This window comes from Rissa tridactyla, chromosome 1, assembly GCF_028500815.1.
Source record: "Rissa tridactyla isolate bRisTri1 chromosome 1, bRisTri1.patW.cur.20221130, whole genome shotgun sequence".
NCBI lineage: Eukaryota > Metazoa > Chordata > Aves > Charadriiformes > Laridae > Rissa > Rissa tridactyla.
Genome location: NC_071466.1, coordinates 122,052,706 through 122,071,869, shown reverse-complemented (window position 1 = coordinate 122,071,869; position 19,164 = coordinate 122,052,706). Strand labels below are relative to the sequence as shown.

At 37.6% G+C, this 19,164-nt stretch overlaps 1 protein-coding gene across 6 annotated transcripts in view; it reads left to right on the top strand.

Moving 5' to 3' along the window:
• Nucleotides 1-19,164, top strand: part of NECTIN3 (nectin cell adhesion molecule 3) — a 78,671-nt gene that overhangs the window by 25,525 nt on the left and 33,982 nt on the right. For all 6 annotated transcript variants that reach the window (XM_054211118.1, XM_054211111.1, XM_054211127.1 and 3 more), the window contains exons 2-5: nucleotides 1,561-1,899; nucleotides 6,432-6,728; nucleotides 9,493-9,610; nucleotides 12,477-12,628. In XM_054211118.1, the coding sequence (XP_054067093.1) occupies nucleotides 1,561-1,899; nucleotides 6,432-6,728; nucleotides 9,493-9,610; nucleotides 12,477-12,628 (906 nt within the window). The remainder of the gene's footprint in view (nucleotides 1-1,560; nucleotides 1,900-6,431; nucleotides 6,729-9,492; nucleotides 9,611-12,476; nucleotides 12,629-19,164) is intronic.

The window sequence follows — 19,164 nt, the reverse complement described above, 5'->3', positions numbered from 1 at the left end:
TTGAAGAGGCATGAGAAGACTAGAAAATGTTCTTTCATTACTTGTGGTTTAGTTATGGTAGATATTCTGTATATGAAACTTACGTATTCATTCTATTTTTAGTCTTCTGGCTATTTTTCCCCCCTCACCTCTTGGTGACTGGCATATCAACAATCTTGGTATAAAGTTCTGGCTTAGTTTGATTTATTTGTGCAATTGAATGTTTTTATACTATTGGCATGAGTCGGTAGTTTTATACTGAGGAAATCCATAGCTGAATCTTTCAATCGCTTGTTTAGGTGAATTCATTGACTTAGTTATAGTTTGAACACTGAAAAAATCAGTTCATGGGAAATGGAGAGCTTTCAACAATGGACTCGTACATAAAAGCATATATTGAATTTTTTTCCTGAACACATGGTTTCCCCTTTGTGGGAACTTGTTGACTGAAAAGGCAGTTAATGTCTCAAGCTGAATGACCGTTTCGTGCATTTGAAAATGGGGCTACTAAAACTTAGACTTGAATATTGTTCCATGGGTGAACTTCCTCAGTAACAGCTTGAGTACTGATTAGATAACTGAAGAGAAAATCAGAGCAGTTGAAATGGCTGTGTTAAAACTTAAGCACAGAAAAAGTAATACGGTGTGGACTAAGACTTTGATTCTTTTTCATCATGTTAGTTTACTCTAAGAGAACAAATGATTGAAGTTGATGGAGCATCTATTTGGCAAAACAAATTGTGATCCTGTGGTTTAATGAACTGCTTTGTTCTGGTGGATTTCCTTTCTCAAAAGGAGGTGGTGTAAAATGTTGAGCTCAGAATGCAGTTGCTGCTGTGGAAAGTGTTTTAGGTATTAAAAGGGAATACATTGGATCTTAAGCAAACATTTGGCTTATACCTACTTTTGCGTATTTACTGTGTTAAACAAAGATTGCATATGTATGATGGTACATGTCTTTTGCAAACTGGGATACTGAATTCTTAGATTGTCTGTCACTGTGAAGATGGAGGAGTACGTGGGGGTTTGAGGTCTGTGGTTTTTTTAATTGTTGCTCTGCTTTTTATGTAGTTACTGGTATGGTAAGTGATAGAAGTTTCACTTAAGCATGTCTCCTTAAATTAACTTGACTAGTAGTCTTTATCTTTTGAAAATAGAAATAAGTGCAGTAATTTAACTTAAATTTTTACCTGATGCTCTGGATCAGTAATAAGAGTGCTAAAGTGCTATGTCTGATGACTTTTTTCCAATAAATCTCAATGCACACAATGCTCATCTAGTTAAATTCCCGAAAGATTGATACATCAGTTACACAGTTATCAGGTCACTTTTGTAGGAAGTTATGTATTAGTGGCAGTATTCTCTGAAGAATGGTTGATCTACACCTAGCTTTGATGTTTCTGCTTAAAGCATGCTTTTATAATGTTTCCGCACTGCTGTGAATAAGCTTGAATGCAGTTATTCAGAAGAAAGTAAGAATTCTCTTTGAGGAAAGGCAAGCTAATTACTGAAGAAGGCTCAACGTGAAGACTTAAAGGCATAACCTTCTTGTGTACCAACCAATAATTGCTTTATTTTTAGGTGCCTTAGCTGGACCAATTGTTGATCCACATGTGACAGCAGTTTGGGGGAAGAAGGTTGCACTGAAATGCATAATTGATGTAAATGAAACAATAGCACAAGTTTCTTGGGAGAAGATACACGGTAAAAGTTCACAGACTATTGCTGTTCATCATCCCGAATATGGAATATCTGTTCAAGGAGAATACCAAGGAAGAGTGTCATTTAAAAACTACTCACTTACTGATGCAACAATCATCTTAAAAAATGTAAGCTTTTCTGATGCAGGAGAATATATTTGCAAGGCAGTTACATTCCCACTTGGAAATACGCAGTCATCAACAACTGTAACAGTACTAGGTAAGTCAACTTCTTTATGAAAGAAAGTGAAATTAATGGCACAAGTTTGTTAGTGAAATTCTGCAAACTTACTAATACGTTGTGTTTTACCTTTTAACTCAGTGACAGTACAAAAAAAGTGTATTCACCAGTCTTCCGTAACACATGTCTTGGTATTATTACTAACTTAATTGAATTTTCTTTTGTGTCTTGCTTTAGAACTTGCTCTTTGATTTTTCCAGATACTAAAAATAAATAAGCACTTCCTGTTTAGTCATTGTGGTAATCTAAACATTTGGACAGTGCTTTAGAACTTGTACCTGGCAATGTTGATACTAGGGACCTCTGTGTGTGTTCTGCAAAGCTGCCAAACACAGCTTTAGCCTTCACCTTGCCTAAATTCCCTCATAAATTTGTTGCTAATACAAGTTAATGTAGCTGCTTGGAGGTGGTGATGTAAATTGTTCTTTGCACAGTATAAATGTAAAGCAAAACTGCCCAGGCTGCTACTGGGAGTTGTAGGAAGAAAGAGACAATTTAAGCCCTTGACTGCTAGTGGGTAGTTGTAATGTGAAGCTTATATAAACTCCGTTTTTCACCTAAAATAATTTTGTCTATCTTGTTGAGGTTGTTCCGTATTGCTGTCAAAAAGGATTAGTACTGAAGCACAGGTAGACTTAGGTGGTAGTGTAGTATGAGGTAAAATTATTACTCTGTCCTGAAACCCCATAGGCTTGCCCCATCCTTAAAGTATTATACCTTCTTATAAGAAAGTAAGCTACTTCTATATCCACTGCAAGTAGTCAAGTGATATTTTCTACAGATGAGGTGGTTCTCAATGACTCTATTTGTGTAAACAAATGTTCTTTTTAGGATCTTCTTGGTCTTTGATATCTGCTTTCTACAGTAGCAGAATACTATGAGATTAATCAGGTGGCTTTAGCACAGTATGTAAACTGGTTTTCACCACAAGGTGGGGCAAAATAAACGCATCAAAACAAGTGGCTTAATCCAATTTGAAACAAGTAACTTGACCAAAGAAGCTCAATGTGATATACAAAGCATATAGCCTTATGGCTCTCTTCCACCTGTCTTCTGCCTGTACTACAAGTGGCTATTGTAGCAGTCTTTTGACTTCAGGCTTCAGCTATTGTGCTTTATCAGCATACAGTGGGAGGTTCTTACTGCTTTTCCTTATCTCTTCTAGTCAGTCCCTATTTCTAGAATATGTTGTTTTTCAGATCACACTAGTAGTTGGATCTATTTTGCCCTTCAAATTTAAGGTTTATGGAGAACATGAGGAGGAACTTGGAAAGCAAATGTATGGCCCATGTGTTTAGTATTCTGCATTTGAAAATGTAGAAGGACTGCAACTTGCTTGATAAGATTCATATTGTCAAAAACTCCAGTTGGAATAGATAAAGTATGTCAGGCATACAGTGGTCCTGATCATAGGTCTTTTCATAGTTGGTGATGTAGATGGTTCTGATAGTTGTAAGCCTCTCAGTGACTTGATATCAGTCCCTGAAATGCAAAACCCAACTACTACTTGCAATGATGCCTTTCTCTCCTAGTTAGCAGCTGCTTGGCTTGCACATATATCTGGGTAGCCAACCTTCTGTTGGACTTATCTATATTCTGTGGCCTAAGGAGAGCGTTTTCTGTCCTTCTAAAAACTGTTTCCCAACGTGAAAGGTGAGATGCCAATGGCCCTTTGTAATTAGGGATTCAATCACAAGATATCTTTATTTTAATCCATGAATGAGACAGCTAGAGAGGCTGGAGAACAAGTAGATGGGTTTCTGCTGGTTTTGCTTCAGTTGCTGGGACAAAGTAATCCTGAAGGATATGCTGTAGAAATAAGTATCATAACAGCAATAGCTTTCCACTTTTTAGTATGTGGCTATTTGGTTATGTTGTAGTTGGTGTGTAGTCCAAGAATCATGATTTATGGGAAGATGTGATGTAGAAGTCTAACCATTTGTGAACAGAAAAAAAACCAACCCAAAAAAAACCCAAACCAAACAAAACCACACCCAAAAACCCCTAAAGCACCAAAACACATTAACTGGTAATAAGTATATTTCATAAAGTTGATTAGTGTGGAATAGTTCAGCTTTGTATCTTTGTGACAAATGTAAATGAGTCCATATTCTGTTATCTGGCTACTATCACTTAGACTTCAAGACATTTTTTTCTAAAAGCACAGTAAGTGAAGCAGTGTACTTGAGTAGTCTGCTTTGGGTCTGGACATCTCTGCTACCTTATTCAAGACCTCTTGTTGAATTATGTATCCCTTCACAAAGGAGTAGAGGAAAAATTCTGGAGTTGTGTATTCTTTTTTTTCAGAGGAAAATTCAAAGGAATAGAATATGAAATTATTTCCAACTGAAGTGTTTTGGGTCTATAAGTTCTGTCATGAAAAGCTAATGATAGCTGCTAACTTAATTGATTTCACTGCAATGGAGATCGAGGGGGGGATACAGGAAAAATAACTGTCTTTATCTAAATATATATTTGGGTGTTTACTTCTGCATTTCAGGAATACCACAGAAGCCTTTGAAAGGTTACTGCTAGTGATCTGGGGGGAACAAGGCAGTAATGTTTATGTTAAATTGAGGGAACTAAATTGTGGGTCAAATAATAAAGCTACATAATGCCAAGTTCTCCATGCTAGGTTTCAAAGGCTTTTTTCTTTGGATGATAGAATAATTCATATGTACATCAGTTCAAATATCCAAGTTTATTGCAGAAAGCTTTAGTTGTTGCTAGTGTTGAAAAGCAGGGAATCAAATGTTGAAAGAAGCTCTGTTAGATGCTTCAGGTCTAGAAGATTGAATGTAGGACTTGGTGGAAAAACCCTGCTGTTGGTTTATGTACAGTAGGGTCACTGACAAATCACAGAGGGTAGTCATTCAGAGAAACAAAATAGAAAATAATCCACTCTCAGTAGCTGCCCCAAAAAAACGAACCCTCACTTTGGTAACGAGGTATATTCTTTAAGCATTGAACAGAAAATACTTTTTTTTTTAAGGTTATCCATTTAGCAGTTGCCTTCCTTTTTAGTGTAATTGAGCAAATAAACAGCTTTCTTCAGACACGACCAGTGTTAGACTAGGCAGAAAGCAATCAAAATCTGATTCTGGCTCTGAATTCACTCAAGCTGAAAATATTTGTTGCTCAGTTATCTCTTTATTGTATAGGTAGCCGGAGAAGTATCTTGCCAGGTATTGTGCACTCTGCTCCATTTCAAGATATGTGGGTAACCTTCAACTTCTTGGAAAGAAATTCTGTGAACTAAACTTCTCCTCCTTGTAGGATACTGAAAGGCATAGAAGTTTCAAGAGTTGTCTGCTTTGTGATTAGTGAGGGCTGGTCCACAGAGGTGAATTCTGAAGTATTACGGTGTGTACTGATGACTTCACTATGGAAGACTCTGATAGCCTTATTAGATCAAAAGACAAGGATTATGGAATAGGCTAGTATGCTACTCAGAAACACATGTCTTCTAGTATTGATGATAGGCCATCCTAGAAAGCAAAAGCTTGGTTTGTGTCTGAAGCACCAGGTGGCATTTCTGACTTAAGCTGCAAGTAGTGGATGGCTTGTACAGGGCCGAAACAAATTTCTTAAATAAGAAGGAATTTTTTTTAAAGATTTTCAGTCTATAGGCGTCAACAGTAGACTTGTGCATCAGGAAGTCAACTTCCTTTTAGAAGACAGTGTGTTCTCTAGGCCTCTAAAATTGAGGTGAGCAATGGGTTTACAAGGAGGTCACATCCTTCCACTTGCAGATTTCTTGAGTCTTGGACATAGTATTGAGTTCAAATTTTTTACTTCTATACAGATTCATCTACAAGAATATATATAGACATAATTTTATTTATATATAGAAACAATTTATTTGTATATCAAAAACATACACAAATTTTATATAAAAATTATGTATGTTTGTGTGTACGTATTAGTTTTTTTTATAATGTGTGTATATAATATAAGTACCTTTTTTTAGATGTTAACTGCCCTTTTCAGCGTGGAATCAATTTGTATTGTACTGATCAACATAAGCTTGAACTCTTAATGTTGGGTCTTAAAGCACAGAATTAAGTGGCTTTTAAATGACACAAACTGAAAGTATAGATTAATACTTTAAGTATAACGCTTGAAAGTGCAGCAGAATCTAAGCTTTTTCTAAAAAAAATCACAGTATAGTTTCAACCAAATATGTTAAGCTGTCTGTTGTCAGACACTGCAACTGGAGCACTGTAGTTGGCGTTTTGAACCTAAACATATTGGAATTCCCTGTCAACTCATTGATGAGTGAATGAGCAGCATTAAACTTTAATGAGTGGACAAAGGTGAACAGTATCAGCAGGCCAAAGCTTTGCAGAGCTAACATCTCTGATACATGACGTGATTTTATTTCTAGGATATCTGATTATCACGGGCTTTTGCAAGTGGATTAGATCTTGTCTAACTCTTTTACATAAGAACAGTTTCAAAGATATGGAGTCTTTCTTGTTTAAATTTACTTTTTTTTTTTTCCTCCCTAGTTGAACCTGTTGTGAGCTTAACGAAAGGACCAAACCCTCTAATAGATGGTGCAAATAGGACAATAGCAGCCACTTGTACAGCAGCCACTGGAAAACCTGCTGCAGAGATTGACTGGGAAGGAGGTCTTGGTGAAATGGAATCCAGCTCTACTTTGTTTCCAAATGAAACGGTGACAGTTGTAAGTCAGTATATGATTGTCCCAACACGATTTGCAAGAGGAAGGCGTATAACTTGTATTGTGAGGCACCCTGCTTTGGAAAAGGAGATAAGATACCCTCATGTGTTGGACATACAGTGTAAGTATTCTGTAGAGTAGTTATTAACTTGGTATATATCTTATATACACTGATAAAGAGGGTGGTTACCTTCCACAGGAACAAGATAATCACTTAGTCCTTCATGAAAAAAAGGGAAATTAAAACTGTATGGGAAAGCATGTGATAAGAGATAAGTCAGGCATGAGTAGAATCCTAGCGTCTCTGTATTTAAAAAAAAAAAAGGGGGGGGGCAAACCAAAAAAATGCACCAAAACCCCCCCACATAAAATCACAGAATGATTTAGATTGGAAGGGACCTTAAAGATCATCTAGTTCCAACCCCCCTGCCATGGGCAGGGACACCTCCCACTAGACCAGGCTGCTCAAAGCCCCATCCAGCCTGGCCTTGAACACCTCCAGGGATGGGGCCTCCACAACTTCTCTGGGCAACCTGTTCCAGTGCCTCACCACCCTTATGGTAAAGAGTTTCTTTCTAATATCTAATCTAAATCTCCCCTCTTCCAGTTTAAAAGCGTTATCCTTTGCCCTATTGCTACATTCCCTGACAAAGAGTCCCTCCCCATCTTTCCTGTAGGCCCCCTTTAGGTACTTGAAGGCTGCTGTAAGGTCTCTCCCTGGAGCCTTCTCTTCTGCAGGCTGAACAACCCCAACTCTCTCAGCCTGTCCTCATAGGAGAGGTGCTCCAGCCCTCTGATCACCTTTGTGGGCCTCTGCAATTGCTCCAACAAGCCCATGTCCTCATGTTGGGGACTCCAGAGCTGGATGCAGTACTCCAGGTGAGGTCTCACCAGTGAGGAGCAGAGGAGTAAAATCACCTCCCTTGACCTGCTGGCCACGCAGCTTTTGATACAACCTGGGATGTGGTTGGCTTTCTGGGCTGCAAGTGCACATTGACAGCTCATGTTGAGCTTCTCATCTACCGACAGCCCCAAATCCTTCTCCTCAGGGCTGCTCTCAATCCATTCCCCACCCAGCCTGTATTTATGCCTGGGAGTGCCATGACCCATGTGCGGGACCTTCTACTTGGCCTTGTTGAACTTAATGAGGATTGCATGGGCCAGCCTCTCAAGCCTGTCCAGGTCCCTCTGGATGGCATCCCTACCCTCCAGCGTTGTCAGCCACACCACATGGCTTGGTTACATCTAATCACAAAGCTGGAATACCATTATATTTCTACGATTTGTTTTGGGTATTGGCTCATATGTAAGCATTCTTCATTTTTATATATAACCTTGAAAAGATTACAGACAAAATAACAAACTCAGTTGATCCATAAACTGATTATAGCGTCTTACAATTTCAGCAGTATTAAAAAAGAATTCTAATGAAGATTGATGTTTGAGTTGACAAGTTGAAAGTAGGTCTTATGGGGGCCAGTAAGTTATTTTCAAATTACTTGCTAAGCTTTTTCCAGTCTATTTTGCATAAGGAAACAAGAATAGAATATATACATTCCTAACATTTGTTGTTCAGCTTCAGATTGCTGAACATTCAAACCTTTACCAGGCTTGTTCAACAAATTTGTGACTTTAAAACACCTGAATAGGAAGTGAGCTGACTTACAGTGCTGCTTAGCTAAAACCAGTTAAGACAAGTAAGCTTTAGGCATGTAATTATTTTTTGTTAGACAATGCATACATGACCAAAATGAGGTATTTTTAATTTCTTCCTTTAATATTCTCTCATCTGTGTGCTGCTTTAAATTTCCTAAATCATAGAAGTCTGTCAGTTCAATTAGAAGAAATGTAGTGGCTGGAAAAAATAAACTTTGCTATTTTGTTTTGAGTAGAATCTCTTGTGGGTTTGATTTTGGTCTGTTTGGTAAAGAATCACATATTTGGGCATAAAATAGTGATTGATGCTGGTTTATTTTGTCAATGTTGAAATGATGTTCTAGACCAAAATGCTGTTGATACAGAAATAGAAGTAAAGATTATTTGTTCCCATTATTGTCTCAAACAGTGAATAAGAGAATGAAGTTCTATATTTAAAGTGAAATGAGGGCGCGAGTTGGTCTTAAACTTATTTTTATATGAAAGTAGTGCTAAGGCATGTTTCAGAACTTTTAACGAAATTGTAGAGTAAACAACACTGCAGCAAGTGAGATGCAGAGATTCTATGTCTGCGTTCTCCTAGTCTTCCTTTAGTCTTCCCTTATGCTTACAGCTTTTGCAACTACGCCGTATCTGCTGGAGGCTATACCAGATCATACTGGTGGTTCTGTTCTCTGGGTTCTGAATATTTCAGCTAGGTCTCTCTGGCTTATCTTAAGTGGCCTCCTTGCTTTTTAGAGCCATAAGAACATAATTCTACATTATGATGCCAGTGGGTAATTGTTAACCTTCTTAACTGGCATCTGTGAAGGTTTTGATGACTTCCTAATTACCTGCCTTCTCAAAATGCTGTTTCTGATCCTTTGCTGTATTTTGTTAGTGAGAAGTAGCTCTAAATTACCATTCCTCACTTCCAAAAAATATCAAACTGATTCTTTCCTTCTGTAGTCCTTTCACTTCTCCAAAGTGCTGTATATTTGCTGAAACCACACAGTGGGACAGTTGCACCAATTAAAACAACTTACTCTTCCCCATCTAATCCACTACTGCATATTATGCTATAGCTTGGTACTGTATTGGTGTTCTCTGTGTATTTTGTTGCTGTTTTTAAATTAAAACAAAACTTTAAACCAAAAAACACCTTCTGTTCCACTGGGTTGACCATTGCACACAGCTCATGTTCAAATAAAATATTGTGGTTGTTGATAGGTTAAATCTTTTTTTGTTAGATGCCCCAGAGGTTTCAGTAACTGGCTATGATGGAAACTGGTTTATTGGAAGAGAGAATGTTCAGCTCAGATGTAATGCTGATGCAAATCCATTACCTATGGAATTTACATGGACCAGGTAAATATTTATAAAAAGGGGCTTGCCACATGATTAAAGTGGTATAATCTCATATCTCGCAGTAAACACCTGGTTTGAAAACAAGGAGTATGGGACTTGTATTGGGTTGTAATGGTATTATCCAGCCTTTTAAAAGGAGGATTCTAGATATGTGTATGTATGAGTATGGGTGAGTGGATATCTTGTAAATTTACAAGCCTGAACTGTTTGTCATTACTCTCAGGATAAAATCTTTTGTAGTTACTTTATTAAGTAGACTAAACTCTGTGTGTTGCAGTAGAGAGCAAAGCCTAATAAGTGTAGTAGAGATCCAACTATCATTTAATTAGGTCTGTTTTATTAGTATGTGAAGTATATTGTAAACACTTGAACAGACTGTTCTGTATCTGCATTTTAAAATCTGGAAATTACAGTTGAGATGGCAAATACTGCTTACTGAATTATAGAATTTGTCATGTTTTTCAAAAGTGCTCAAGTAGTTGCCAAGACAGATAAATGTAGTGATGGAAACTAGGTCTTGAATATATGCCTAAAAAAAAAAAATCCACAAAAATTTCTTACATGACAGACACATTTCATGAATATATGGATTGGGTGGGCCCTACTCAAATTTACTTGGCTTTTTCAGCCAAGGCTGTAGTTTGGGCAAGAGACAGACAATAAAAGCAAGCGTAGATCAAAATCTGTCCTGTAAAGAAAAAAAATTAAATAAATCCAGGTATTTTAAATTGATTTGTTGCCTGTAGAAACAAAGGAAATAAAATTTACAGTGTCACTAGGAAAGTTATGTAGCTATGTTACAGTGCTTCTGTTGGTAAAATCACAGGAATATTCACTGATGTGAAGCTGGAATCCATTTCCCTACTTTATCAATGGTAGATACAATTTAGCATATAGGAACAGTAGTCATAATGTGGTTTGAAAATGCTGTATTGATGAGTTTGGAATTGTTTGATGGCAGTTTCACAGGGAAACAAAACATTACTATAACTGACTCAATCCTAAAAGCAGACATTGAAATCTTAAGTCAGTATTGTAGCTAACTCTGGTCAGAATAGCATGGCTACACTAAAGTACGTTTAGTAAAATTTATGCTTTACTTATGTGCTACAGTAGGCTGCCATCCCCATCCCATGCTTAGCTCAAATTCAGTGTGATGAGATTTCAACACACAAAACTTCCTGTGTTTGAAAAAGCATGCCAGGCTCTCAACAGCAGTACTGCTTGTTTCTTCAGATAAACTGGGTTCTCAGCTCTCTGAGTTGAATTTGAGACATATGTAAGAACTAATCAATACAACTTCTATTTCCAATTCCAGAAGAAATATACATATTTAAATATACTCAAAGCACTTCAAGCTTCAGAGGTTACTTTTAAACTTCCTAACATTAAAACTGAACCAACTTTTACAAGAAAAGCTTAATTTTCTGGAATAAAACTAGTGTAATTTTTTGTTTGAGCAACAACAAAACCCATCCAAGAAGCTGTAATACTGGTGAATTATGAACTTCGAGAGGGGAAAAATTCTATGCAAAATGAGGGTACTTGAATGTTTAAGGAAATGGGAACTAGCTGTATTGAAACTGTGTGCTATCTTTAACGGTTTCAAATGATAATAGCTTCTAGAACTACTACACCAAAAAAATCTTTATCCCTTGGAAGCAAAGGTGGCTCTGTATTTGCTAAGATACTAATATTTTCATGGTCAATAATATTTTAAATGTTGTGCATATGAGAAATTCATTAGAATAGAGCCTTAAAACAAATCGACTATATTATAATGTTTCTTGAAATAAATAGTTCTGGTACTGTGAATTATGAAGTATATGCTTAATCACTTACAAACTTCATACGGCTGAAGAAATTATGGGCAATAATCACTGTCAGCAAAGCAATGGGAATGTTGTCTTGAACCTACATTTGTTGAAGATCATGTTTACTGTTAAGTGTGGGTGTTTTTCCCATTGGAGTTCCTATTTTGAAGTGTCAGGAGTGGCTTTTTTGTTTGACACTATTTATAAAATTGCACTTGCTAAATATTTCCAAGAGACTGAGATCTGGTGATCATGTGTATGAATATTGATTTAGTTCTGCTTAGGTGTTAATAGATACTTAGATAAAAACAAAATGGGATGCAATGGCATGAAATTATACAGGTGTTTAATGGGCAGTTCCAGTGCCTCTGCCCTTTCCCCTTTCCCTGTGCTTACACAGTTGTTACTGCAATCACATGTAGAATGCTACAGGGAAATGGTAGATTTGGAAAAGCCAGTTCATTGGAAACAATTTTTAACCAGTTTCCCCAAATGTATCACTAAGCACCAAATTTGGTTTCAGTGCTGTAATTTAGATGGAAAAGTGATGGGAGATAAGAAAAGGCAGGTTGAGAGAGAAGCAGCTGCTTGAACTCTTGCTTGGAAATCCTAGTCAAAATGTCCTGTAAAATAAGTGTGTACTGACAGAAAACAAAAATTTATTGTGATAGCTCAACTTGATGCAAAAGAACAGGCAGATAATCCTGACAACAGTATAAGTGCATCTTAGTTTGACTGTTAGTTCTTAGAGTTTGAGTTGAATTGTTCCTCCAAGTTCTTTTGAGATAATATTTTCTTAGTTGTAGTAACTTTTTTTTTGTAGACAGCTTGCTAGTGCCAGCAGATTTGACATTTAAAGGACTTGACACAGAAATTGAATATTAGAAGTTCAGGTGGACACTGAGAATATCCAATGAAAGCCCACTGACAACATCAGAGCACAGTCTGGAGAGTGAACTTTTCACTATTTGCAAATATTATTTAAACTACTTATATTTAAACTTTAGTTGTAAAGATTCACAGTTGAAATATAACTAACGGTTTTGTTTTAGATTGGATGGACAATGGCCTGAAGGATTGCTATCTGTCAACAATACTCTGCAGTTCAGCAGCCCATTGACTTACAACTATACTGGGACTTACGTCTGTAAAGTGACTAATTCCCTTGGTCAGAGAAGTGATCAGAAGACTATCTACATACTAGGTAAGCCTTACTTCACAGCATAGACAGTATGTTACCTCAGAATTTATTTGGTCAATAGTTGAAATAGCAAACTAAAGAGCCATTTGGTGCATAAAATACTTAAGTCTTTTAATTGTATGAAAAGCAACGGAAAGTAGGGAGTTGAGAGCTACAGTATAACTTGCAGTTAAACTGACTCTTCAATAACAGCAACATACAGTGGAAATTCTTAAGGTTGAAGTAGTTTTTGTAGTGCTTCTGAGATGATTACTTTCTCTTGGTAGGTGAACTTTGTTTTTCCAGTGTTAACCTGTGTTTTGGCAAGACACATTCACTGCAATAAACAGTACCTTGTCTGTAATAAATTGAAAAAACAGATATTAGTGGGAGGGGAGCAACTATATTTAGGAAAGTCAAAGATGCTCTACTTTAAGGAAGTTAGGGTTATGTTCTGAACGCATGCATTGTACTCCAGTTACTTGTTGTCATCTTTTCTCGGGATGCAGATATCCAGTAATCATAAAGTATCTCACGCAGAGCACTTACTGATCTCCTTAGTGTAATATGGCAAATTTGTGTCTGTTTTAGCATCTCTGCCGTTGGAAAATGTCCTCATATCTATTAACGCAATGTGATTAAAGTTTTACTATGACACTTTCCTTGTGAAAGAACAGCATGACTTAGGGTATATGTGAACAGTGCTGTACAAGTGTGAAAAAGCTCTCTAAATTCCGTGATGGATTAGCTAAATTAGCTAATCCTAGCTTGATCAGTAAGTGCTCATCTATTTTAATTTTGTAAGGAAAATAATAACAGACATGAAAATTAAAAGTTCATTCTGTTGTATGGTACTGTGGCTCTTAAGTTCTTGACCTCAGTTATTCCATAATGTGAATAAGCATCAGAGGGCATGTTGGCCAGTTACATGGAAAGAAACATAGATGACTTCTTCATAATAACTTAAAACTAAATATGAACACTTAAGGCTTGAGATGACAAGGAAAACCTAGGACTGAAACTGAAGGTATGGGACATTTGAAGCCACATCTGTCAATTTGTATTTGGTAGTTACTTGCATATTTAGGAAAAGGAATGGTGTTTCAGTCAGTCTGACATAACTGATCTGCAGGCCATTGTGGGAAAAGTTAGTAAGTTGTAATTAACTGATTAGTTAATAAGCAAGTTAACTGGAAACTTCCGAATACTCCAAGACAGTGGAATTCTATGTAAACAGAACTTTAAAATTACATAAAATTCTAGCTATTAAAAGACTCCAGTGCTGTAAATTATCACAAAAGTCACTTATGTGAGAAGTTATTTTTGGATGCTTGGTTCTAATGCTTCCTTTATGGAGAACTCATGGCTCTGTAACAGTTTCAAAACGGTTATGAGGAGTGTCACGTTTCAAGATGTATCAAGTCACATGAAATTAGAATTGCATCATTACATAGGATGAAATATTCTCTTGGAATGTAACTTTCAACTATGCTTTAACTGTATTGATATTTTCTGAGTATAGCTCTGTTCTGAGCCCTATTCTAACTGTAAGAAGGGGGCAAGTTTTTTTTTTCGAGTCCATCGCTTCTCAAGTTGTCAGTTCTATGAATATGATCTGCTCTAAGTAGAATTCATGCCTTTTAACATGACTGTCATGTGTGAAAGTATAAAGCTATCATTCAAATTATGTTAGTGGCTAACAGACTAAAATGGGCTAACTAAAAATTCTTATATGATGCTTCCTAAAATGAATCAAGTTTTTGGAAAAGTAGACTAGAAATACCTACTAGTTGAGCTGTGATGACAGCTTATGTTCTAGCCTATGGTAAATGCAACTTAACTTTAACTTACAGCAGAGATTGTTAAGCTGCAGTAGTTGGTCTTTGGTGTGGACTGATGGATGCTGCTTACATGTGTGCTCCTCTTCAGGTTTGTTCAGCAACTTTGTTTTGCTGGAGTAACTTTATTGCAAACAGCAAAACTTAGCTGGTTTTAGGGAGCACCAAAAATGAATCTCAGCTGCCTAGAGATCATACAGCATCATGGTTCTACAAGTTACACGCACCAATAAAAATAAATACTTTAGTTGACATTAACTTCAGCTTTTAAAAACTGCATGTTAATCTTGGAGTGTGTAGCGTGACCAACATTAAGAAAGTACAGGTGATTTTTAGGCAACTTAAAATAAATCTAGTGCCATGTTGCTACAACTAATGCTCAGGTAAGTCATACTCATCAGTGTAATGCTGAGACAAGTATCCAGCACTCCTCTCTAGGTACCTTAGAGAAGATTATACCACACTGATTAAAAGCACTGTATATTCACTTCTAGCATGTAGGAGCCTTGATTAAAATGAGAGGGGTAAGGCAATCATAAAGTATAGCAGCTGTATTCTTTTCAGAAATTAATATTAAACCTATTCTATTGTAACTCTTAAAAATAACTTTTCAGTGTGACTGGTGCTCTAAATAACTAAAATGCCCTTAAAATGATGCAGGATGGGTAAGTGATTATGAATTGGCAAAAATGTCCATCTAAAATAATAATCATTATGTTACTCTACAGAAGGGACACAGACTGATGGCAGGAGGACAGAAAATAAGACTGAAGTAGTAAACTACTGGTGTAGTAGAAAGTCAAACTGCTTACCACCTTAATTGAGCAGATATTATATAGTAATAGTGAACATGGCACTACTGTACTGTAGTAGAGCAATCATTTAATTAGCTTATTTTTCTGTCTTAGCTGTTTTCCACTGTATACAACTTGGCAAAAACATAGAGAAATTTTGAAGATAGCAGACAAGGCTGCCATTTTTCAAATTGTTGAGGTTTATGAAGCTGTCAAAAGACTGAGTCACACATCTTCACTATTTCTTATTTGTTCACTGATGTAAAGTATAGTCGTCCAGCAAAAGCAAGTCATGCTTCTCATGGAGTTCGGAGGTGATCAAGTGTTATTCAAGTTCCTGACTTAGTCCTGCAGCAACAGGTTTTCCAAAACAAGCTGTTGGCTTGATGTATTAAGCAATTGATCTTGTAATAGAGATTTACTCAGTTTTTTACACAAGGCATTGAACTTTATTTTCTTGGCTCTGTGTCCCCTCACCTATATTCTCTTTACCACAGCTTCTCTTTTTCCATTTGCAAGAGAGGTGACTTACAAGACTCACATTCAGATAGGGACATATTTGCTTCCTCTGTCATCTTTTAAAATTACTGCCTTCAGAAGACACTACTTTTTGTTAAAAGTAAAGCCAGCCTTTGTTAGCCAACAATCCTAGCAATTCTAGGAAGATGTGACTTGTAAGTACAGAGTCACCTTCTTATAGACTAGGTGTTGTCATGGTTAACATAGCAGAGCTTGGTCATCATTTTTGCTTTTGTTTCTTCATATATAGACCTGTTTTCTAAGAGAGCATTGTGAATACAGACTGTATTGGGTTTGTGTAGCAAGGTTTTGGTAGTGGGGGAGCTACAGGGGTGGCTTCTGTGAGAAGCTGCTAGAAGCTTCCCCCATGCCTGATAGACCCAGTGCCAGCTGACTCCAAGACGGACCCGCCGCTGGCCAAGGCTGAGCCCATCAGCCTCTGTGAGAACATATTTAAGAAGGGTGGGAAAAAAAAAATGTTGCAGGCAGGAGAGAGCAATGAGAATGTGTGAGAGCCATAACTCTGCAGACACCAAGGTCAGTGAAGAAGGAGGGGGAGGGGGTGTTCCAGGCACTGGAGCCCAAGGTGAAGACCATGGGGAGGCAGGCTGCCTCCTGCAGGCCGTGGAGGACCTCACACTGGAGCAGGTGGATGCCCAAAGGAGGCTGTGACCCTCTTGGAAGACCTCACTGGAGCAGGCTCCTCGCAGGACCTGTGGACCCCTGGAGAGAGGAGCCCACGCTGGAGCAGGTTTGCTGACAGGACTTGTGACCCCGTGGGGGACCCACACTGGAGCAGTCCTTGTCCACCCCAAGGAAAAGACAAGCTGGAACAGGTCATAGAGGACTGTCTCCTCTGGGTGGAACCCCATGCTGGAGCAGGAGAAGAGCAAGAGGAGGAACGCTTAGTGGCAGAGACAATGTGTGATTAAACTGACCTCAACGCTCATTCCCTGTCCCCCTGCACTGCTCAGTGGGAGGAGGCAGGGAAATCGGGAGTGAAGTTGAGCCTGGGAAGAAGGGGAGGGGTGGGCGGAAAGTGTTCCAAGATTTGATTTTATTATTATCCTGCTCTGATTTGATTGGTAATAAATTAATTTCTCCAAGTAGAGTGTGTTTTGCCTGTGTTGGTAATTGCCGAGTGATCTCCCTGTCCTTATCTTGACCCATGAGCCTTTTATTGTATTTTTCTCACCCTGTCCAGCTGAGGAGCAGGAGTGATAGAGCAGCTTGGTGGGCACTTGGCGTCCAGCGGAGGTCAACCCACCACCCATATGCTCTTGTATTTTCTAAAGTATATATTAAAAGGGATATTAATAAGCTGCTTTTTTCTGGTGTACAGAAAAAGAGGTCCCAGAATATCCTTACTGCTAACTTGCATGCTGCCTGGTATAGCAGGCTTTGAACTTTCAACATTGTTCCTAAATATTCCTTGCAAGATTGGTTATGTTAATACTAACAGTTGTTTTATGTCCCAAAGAAATGCCAAAATTTTTTACTCAGTGCGGGGAAATCCCAGCTAGAAACTGCAAAAGTACACTGAACTTTGAAAATGGATGATTGATGAAAGAAGTTGTCGGTTGCTTCAGGCTAATCTCAGTTGTCTTATCTTTCATGCTGCCAGAAAGGAGGGAACAAACTGAAGATAATACGAAGGAAAATGTTTAACTCCATTGCGGAAACTGTGTACACAAAAGACTTTGTGGAGAGAGGGTTACACAGTGTCCTTACCCACTGCTTGACTGTGGAGTGGGAATGGTTGGAAAAACAATGATGAACTTCAAAGCCATTTAGTTTCAGACATTCAGAAAGCCTTCTTTCATGGAAAGGCTACTTTCCCTGCTGTTACAAGGGAGTTACAACATAAGCTTCTCAGCAGTTGAAAGAAAGGGCTGTTTTTACAATGCTCAGCTACATAGAGTTATCAAGTACTTAGCATCTAAGGGAAATTTAGAAATAACAGCAGGTCAAGAAGCAGAGGTACATATGTCTCTGTGCAAATGGTATGTAATCCATATCCAGGCACACACTTTCCACTCTGTAAAATGAGAACTGGAAAAAGAGAGAGGTCGATCTTATAATTTCTGCAAAGCCAACTCACTTTTGGATTGTAAGTAACTGATAGCAGGTCCTTGTCTTGCAGAAGGCAAAGAAAGGGATGTGGGAGTTGAAGTGTGGATCTTGAATCATGTGGGGTTTGTGTTTTGGTTTTTTTCTAATGAGGACAACTAGACTTTATCATGGGTTTTGCAACTAGATGGACTTTGATTGTATTAATACACAACAACTAGCACTTTCCCTTCCAAAATTTCGTTTCTGTAATGCTTAAGTGACAAATTTTAGCCAAAGGAGATGTGTGCCAGTATTGAATTTTCTTCTTCCTTATTACAGAGCTGATCACCTTACCCCTGAAATACTTCATAGTGGGCTAAATCCAGAATGGTTTGTAGTTTAAAAATATTGTATTCTCTAGTTGATTTTTAAGATTGTGTGCTTGTTGATACCAAGATAGGATTTAACCTTAGATTTTGAAGCTCATGGTCTGGTTCTAAGGATGATCCGTCCATCTCTTTGCCCATTCATCTCTCTGACACTTGGCTGCTTCTTGGCTTTGAATTCCCATGGGTTCTGGACACTTGAACAAGGATATACTACAGGGGGACTGAGGGGGAGATGCAGTGTTTGGGGACATGAGACATGTCATATGGTTGGATGTCTCTACTCAACTGTAAAAACTCATCTGCCTGTAAGTTTTGTATTGCAAGAGCTGGGAAGACTCCATTAAGAATAGTCATTTAAGGGAAAAGGAAAAATATCAGACTGAAGCTGTTAAAAGTTGGTACTGACTTTCATCAGAAACATTTGGACAATAAGTAATAGAGGGAAAAATGGGCATACTGTACAAGGACTATGGTGCTTTGAGTAGTATTAGAGTTTAATTTGAAGGAAAGAGCAAATCTTGCTTTTCTTGGTAGAAAACTATCAAAGGCTTTGAAACAAACTAGGAAAATTAAGAAAATAATCAGTAGGAAATCGATGCTTTTGAATAAAGTGCTATATGAAGCAATTAACTTAAAATGATGTGTGCTTAATATTTTGTGGAAAGCATTAAGAATTCAAAAGAAACAGGTATTGGTGATTATGTGAAATGTTATAATTAAACAGCTTGTTGATATGAAAGAATTCATATCAACAAAAGAGCGGTATTTTCTTAATTTGGAGATAGAGTTTGAGATGTGATTTGAAAGCAAAATGTTATGGAGTAGAGGTAAGGAACTCTGGCGTTTCTGGTCTTAATGTTTTCTATTTGAGAAACTTGCTTGGTGCAGGAAGTAAAAAAAAAAAATAAATAAAAAAATAGTTTTACATACAGAAAGCTCCTGGTGACATTAGAAGTTAACTTCACATG